Raw genomic sequence first — 6840 nt, 5'->3', positions numbered from 1 at the left:
AGTTAGTTAGTTAGTTAGTTAGTTAGTTAGTTAGTTAGTTAGTTAGTTAGTTAGTTAGTTAGTTAGTTAGTTAGTTTTAGGGTCAGGTACAGTAGGTAACTGCTAGGTTAGCATTGGGATTGGCAGTCAGGGTTAGGCTGTAGAAAATAATGGAAGTCAATGCCAGGTCCCCATAAAGATAGCTGTACCAGATTGTGTGTGTGTGTGGGGGGTTGCATGCATGACTCTACTACAACCACACAGTTTTAACAGTGTATCAGAACTTGACTGATTATGTCCATGTATGTGTTTTCTGAACTGTGGCAGCCATCTTGAATTGGGCTGTTTAAAGGTTATCTGGATGTACTGTATATGTTCACCAAGTTATGATTTCCTGAAGGTTTCACATCGTTTGCAAACCAAAAGGTTAACTCAAAGAGTTAAAGCTGAAGTTTCAACCAAAGATCTTGCTCCATCTGTTTTGTGTCAAGGATCAGTCCCAGATGGTAACAAACCCAGTTTTAGCTATTTATTGCCATTCTGGGGATTTTCAATGTCAGCTGGTTATAGCAGTCATCTTGTAACTAGGTGATTCCAAAAGTTAATCATACATCCAATGATTACTTCCTGCAAGTGTTATTCAAATGAAGCTGATGATTCATAAAAAACACATGTTCACACACAGCCTTCTGTTTTCACCCTGCAGAATCTCTCACAGCTTTTCTGACCGACCTGACAATTTTCAACATGCTGGATGGCAGAGTGCAGCAGCACCCGGGCCGGTGCCACCAGCTGACCCTTCTTTGCTCTTAGGAGGTCATCCATGGAGAAGAGGAGTGGCTGCTCCATCAGGTGAGCAGGAAGCTGCTCTATCTCATCCAATACCCTGCAACACAAACACAACTGTCAGCTGACCTTTGACTTGAGGGCTCAGGTTCAGTTCAAACGAGGATATATTATGAGATTAAACTCACTTAAGTTTCATCACAGCCTGCTGCTACTGCAATGGCTTTGGGTAAAAAGTTACTTTACAGTTAATTTCAACCAAAAAATGTTACAAAGGTGACTTTAAGACCCATGGGTCAAAATTAAACATTAAAGGGGACCTAATATGCAAAATTCACTTTTTTCAGGTTTTCTTACTTACATTTGGGTCTGTACTGCTTCTAAAACTTCCAAAAAAAATGCACCCAGAGGTATTTTAACTATAAGTAAACGTAGGTTTTTTTTGTCTTGAATTAAGTAAGTAAGTAATGTTTATTTATATAGCACCTTTCTGTGTGTATTTTGGTGACTGAACTATTTTTGCCAGTTCAAGAACCCTCAGAGTACTCTTGATTAAAATCATGGTTGTGGTTTGATGAGGGGTACTTCTACAACGAGAAGACAAGTTTATTTTCTATTTAAACATAAAACAGCATTTTAATAACAACTAAAGGTAACATAGATACTTTATTATGGTATAGAATTTAAATATATGCCTGAGAAACACAAAATAATGCCCCTTTAAGTTTTTCTGTTTAACTTTTTTTTTCAGTTTGCTTGAGTTGATTTGGTCTTTTCCTCAAAAGTTGTTCATTTCTATTTCTTTCAATTTTTTTAAATATTTCTGAGCCTAGGAGGTGAATTTAGATCATTTACTTCAGGAAAATAACTCCATGAGTCACTTTAGTTTTGTTGCACATCTGTAAGGGATTGATGTTTAATTTCACTTGGTTAATTATGTTAGTTAAACCTAAAATTGCATTCATTTCATCATTATATAAAAAAATAAGCAAATAATAAGAATTTAATGCTGCAGAGTTGGCAGTCATATGTAGCTTTCAGATGATTCTTAGAAAATGTTTGGCTTTAAAAACCAAAACAAAATTGAGTGCACTGATGTTAATAGAATTATCTTCTGAAACATTTATGATATAAAGTCAAATTTTCATACATTTCCGTTAGAAAGACAATTACATGTTGTATAATGCAAAAAGCTAAATACCTTTGAGATAATCTGCAGGCTTTCAGCAGCTTCCTGATCTCTAGTAGCTGCTCTTGCAGCTCCTGGAGGAAAAGATAAATAAATAAATAAATAAATAAATAAATAAATAAATAAATAAATAAATAAATAAATAAATAAATAAATAAATAAATAAATAAATAAATGACGATGATGATGAAAACCTTTATTGTCATCGTTTGTACAATGAAATTACATTTAAGAACACACATTCAAGAAGACACACACATGACAAAAACATGGGGTAACAGGTGTTCAGGTCATGTGGCAACCAGTAGGGGTTGCGCTACCTTCAAAAAGTTTGGAATACACACAATAGGAAAGATGAGTTTAAAAAATGCTCTGATCCTATGTTTACACAAAAACACAGAATCATACGCTCATACGCATATAGTGCAAGGCAGCTAAGGAAAGGAGGTGGCTGGAGCTCAAACATGTGGCACGGGGTAGGATGCAAAACAGCCGGTAACGTTTCAGGGTAATATTACATGTTGGAACCAATCAAAGACCTTCAGAGTCCAAAAACAAGTTGTTGTCAACCAAGCACAAATCACCAGAGTTCAGTTCTCTGTCTCCACCTATCGTGGCCTTCAGACTGATCCACCCACGGATGAAACAGACAGGGGATGGGGAGTCAAGCCTCTGTCTCACGTGTCATCCAGGAAGTTTTTATCACTGCCGACCAAGGTCAGCAGCTGTATGGATCAAAAAGATAAACATAATTGGGACATTAAGCCTTGATTTTCTTGCTGCTTTCAATCTTTAACTGCATCTCTGTGATGGCGAAAATGCCAATGTTCTGAATTTCATTACCTCCTTGCCACTCTTTCCATCCGATACTTCACCAAGGTATACTCTTACTCCTCACGGGCACGCTGCTGAACTGTGATTCTCGTCAGAATCACGTCCAGTTTGCGACTTATATCCCCCAACATTTGAGTCTGTGCATTTCCAGAAAGGAGACTCCATCCAAGGTTCCTGACAGCTTCACCTAGGCCCGGACTGCTGTCAGGATCACTTTCATTCTCCTATAAGCCAGAACTCCTCCATAGCCGATCAGCAGGAATCCAGTTATCATAAATCCAAATCTGAACAGATCTTCGACGTCTTCAATGGAAAGAGGTGCCAAACAGATCAGGTTCCACCCCTAAGAACCAGACACTCGCCCAGCCGCCACCGTTCCACTGGGAAAGCTGTGCTCCCCACGCTCCAATCTCAGTGTAGAAAAAATAGTGTTGATTGCGTTCAGAGACCAGTTGACCAAATCCGTAATTCCTTTTGTTTTCAGATGATAGGTAGAAGAAAGGCTTGAAAAGGCTGCAAAGCAGGGAAGGAGGGACAGGTTCGGGAGAGAGAGCAAAAAAAAAGTGTCCAACTCCTCTGAAGGCCAAGCGAAAATAAATAAATAAATAGATAAATAACATGTAAGCAAAAAGCAAGTTCATCCAAAACCACTGTAAATATTTCCGTACGGGAATTAAACTTAGAATTTTAAAAGGTGTAATGGAATAATACATTTTGATCTAGGACAATAGGCTAACCTCTCTCTGGGCTGCCACCTCATCATGGTGGAGAGGTCTGAGTGTCCCAAAGATCCTAGGAGCTATGTTGTCAGGGGCTTCATGCCCCTGGTAGGGTCACTCAAGACAAACAGGTCCTAGGTGAGAGATCAGACAATGCACAGCCCAAAGACCCCTTATGATGAGTGCCTCAAATGGACTTAGTGTTCCCTCACCTGGATGCAGGTCACCGGGGCCCCACTCTGGAGCCAGGCCTGGAGGTGGGGCACGTTGGTGAGCGCCTGGTGGCCGGGCTTTCACCCATGGAGCCCGGTCGGGCACAGCCCGAAGAGGAGATGTGGGTCCCCCTTCCCGTTGGTTCACCACCTGTGGGAGGGGCCGTTAGGGGTCGGGTGCAATGTGTGTTGGGCAGTGATTAAAGGCAAAGACCTTGACCGTCTGATCTTAGGCTACAGAACCTGGCTTTAGGAACGTGGAATGTCACCTCTCTGGTGGGGAAGGAGCCTAAGCTGGTGTGTGAGGTTGAGAGGTTCCGACTAAATATAGTTGAACTCACCTCAACACACCGCTCTGTCTCTGGAACCAGTCTCCTTGAGAGGGGTTGGACACTCTTCCACTCTGGAGTTGCCCATGCTGAGAGGCGCCGAGCAGGAGTGGGCATACTTATTGCCCCCCATCTTGGTGCCTATATGTTAGGGTTCACCCCGCTGACTGAGACGGTAGCCTCCCTCCATCTATGTGTAGGAGGATGGGTCCTTACTGTTGTTTGTGCCTATGTGCCTAACAGCAGTTCAGATTACCCTACCTTTTTTAGAGTCCTTTGAGGGGGTGCTGGAGAGCGCTCCTAACGGGGACTCCCTCATTCTGCTGGGGGACTTCAATGCTCAAGTGGTCAATGACAGTGAGACCTGGAGGGATGTGGTTGGGAGGAATGCCCCACCCCGATCTGAACCCGAGCGGTGTTTTTTATTGGACTTCTGTGTCCATCATGGATTGTCCATAACAAACACCATGTTCAAACATAAGGGTGTCCATATGTGCTATTGGCACCAGGACACCCTAGGCTGCAGTTTGATGATCGACTTTGTTATCGTTTCATCTGATCTGAGGCTGTGTGTTTAGTTTAGTTTAATTGTTTATTCATTTCATTTAACACAAAAAATTTATACACATTAAAAAAATATACACAACATACATACACAACAAAAAATATACAAATCAAACTGAAATGAAAGGAGGCAGAAAGAAGAAAAAAATCTTATAATATSTGCATGTCTTGGACACTCGGGTGAAGAGAGGGGCGGAGCTGTCAACTGACCACTACCTGGGGGTGAGTTGGATCTGATGATAGGGGAAGATGCCGGTCAGACCTGGCAAACCCAAAAGTATAGTGAGAGTTTGCTGGGAATGTCTGGCAGAGTCTCCCGTCAGACGGAGCTTCAACTCACACCTCCGGGAGAGCTTTGAACACCTTCCGGGGTAGGTGGGGGACATTGAGTCCTAGTGAGCCATGTTTCATGCCACTATTGTCGAGGCGACTTACCTGAGCTGTGGCCGTAAGGTTGTCGGTGCCTGTCGTGGCAACCCTCAAACCCGCTGGTGGACGCCGGCTGTGAGGGATGCTGTCAGGCTGAACAAGGAGTTCTATCAGGTCTTTTTGGCCTGTGGAACTCTGGAAGCAGTCGATAGGTTTCGGTGGCAGTCCAAGCGGATTGTGGGTGGTCACTGAGGCAAAAACTTGGGTGTGGGAGGAGTGTGGAGAGGCCATGAAAAAAGACTCCCACACGGCTTTGAGGCAATTCTGGTCCACCATCTGGCATCTTGGGGTTGTGTGAAGGTGGGTTTCACCACCAACACTGGTTATGGTGGGGATGATGCGCTGCTGACCTCAATTCGAGATGTTGTGGGCCGGTGGGCAGAATACTTCAAAGACTTCCTCAATCCCAATGACACGTCTGCACATGAGGAAGCAGAGCCTGAGGACCCTGGGTCAGACTCTCCAATCTCTGATGCCAAGGTCACTGAGGTGGTTAAAAAGCTCCGCAGTGGCGAGGTGCTGGGGTTGGATGAGATTCACCCAGAGTTCCTTAAGTCTCTGGATATTGTGGGGTTGTGCTGGTTGACACGATCTACAATATTGCTTGAACATCGGGGGCAGTTCCCCAGGATTGGCAGAACAGGGTGGTGGTCCCCCTATATTTAAAAAGGAGGACCACAAAGTGTGGTCCAATTAAATGTGGATCACACTTCTAAGCCTCCCTGGTAAGGTCTATTCAGGGGTTCTGGAGAGGAGGGTCCATCGGATAGTCGAATCTGGGATTCAGCAAGAGCAGTGTAGTTTTTGTCCTGGTCGTGGAACAGTGGACCAGCTCTACACCCTCAGCAGGATCCTGGAGGGTGCATGAGAGTTCGCTCAACTAGTCTATATTTGTTTTGTGGACTTGGAGAAGGTGTTCAACTGTATCAGTTGGGGCCTCCTGTGGGGGGCACTCAGGGAGTATGGGGTACCAGGCCCTTTGATACGGGCTATTAAGTCCCTGTACGACCGATGCCAGAGTTAGGTCCGCATTGCTGGTAGTAAGTCGGACTCGTTTCTGGTGAGAGCTGGACTCCGCCAAGGTTGTTCTTTGAAATGAAGACAGTTGGCCTCATGCAAGAACCGTTCGTATGCACAGATTTGTCCTTAAGTTGTGCTTACGAGTGATTTAGGAGAATTTGTAACATTCACAAATTTTCTCGTATTCTAAGATTTTCTTCAGATACGAGCAAAATTCACGAGTGGTCCAGACTTCTATATTTTACGAGCAGTCTGTCTGCTGTTATCCAGATAAGAATTTTCTCACCAATACTGTAACTTTATATTTCATTAGTTTGAAGAAATTTCGAGTTGAAAATAAACCACACTCCATAATTATGTTGACAATAGGTTATTCTGTTTGAACTGGAATTAGATTTTAATGACATAAATTGATTAGATTAAATTAAATTGGCTTTTAATGCTGTTGTATAACACTACAACATTAATATGAAGATCACAAACTAAAAACCAACATAAAGCAGAGGAAATGATGACTGCTGTTAATGTTGTGTCTCCTGTCACAGAAATAAAAATCTAAATCATATTTATCTCTCTCTGTATAGTCCTGAGGCCTACTGCACAAAAGTCAGATGTTTAAATTCAGGATATGAACTGTAAGCCGAGCTTCAACTAGACTTCAACTTCACAAAAAAAAAAAGTGCAACCGCTGTCTCATTTATTTGAAGTACTGTTTTAAATCAAACTAAATGAAAATTTTGTTTTATTTATTTTAAATAGTTTTTTTTTCTGTTTACTTC

General features: G+C 42.5%; 1 protein-coding gene across 1 annotated transcript in view; it reads right to left on the bottom strand.

The window, feature by feature from the left end:
• Positions 1-6840, bottom strand: part of rubcnl (rubicon like autophagy enhancer) — a 31763-nt gene that overhangs the window by 4418 nt on the left and 20505 nt on the right. Inside the window, exons 12-13 of the mRNA XM_014027489.1 lie at positions 1967-2028; positions 712-865 (exon numbers count right to left, since the gene is read on the bottom strand). Of these exons, the coding sequence (XP_013882943.1) occupies positions 712-865; positions 1967-2028 (216 nt within the window). The remainder of the gene's footprint in view (positions 1-711; positions 866-1966; positions 2029-6840) is intronic.

Source organism: Austrofundulus limnaeus, unplaced genomic scaffold (genome assembly GCF_001266775.1).
Source record: "Austrofundulus limnaeus strain Quisiro unplaced genomic scaffold, Austrofundulus_limnaeus-1.0 Scaffold653, whole genome shotgun sequence".
In the NCBI taxonomy this organism is placed as follows: Eukaryota; Metazoa; Chordata; class Actinopteri; order Cyprinodontiformes; family Rivulidae; genus Austrofundulus; species Austrofundulus limnaeus.
The sequence above is the reverse complement of the archived record's forward strand: the minus strand, read 5'-3'. Positions and strand labels throughout refer to the sequence as shown.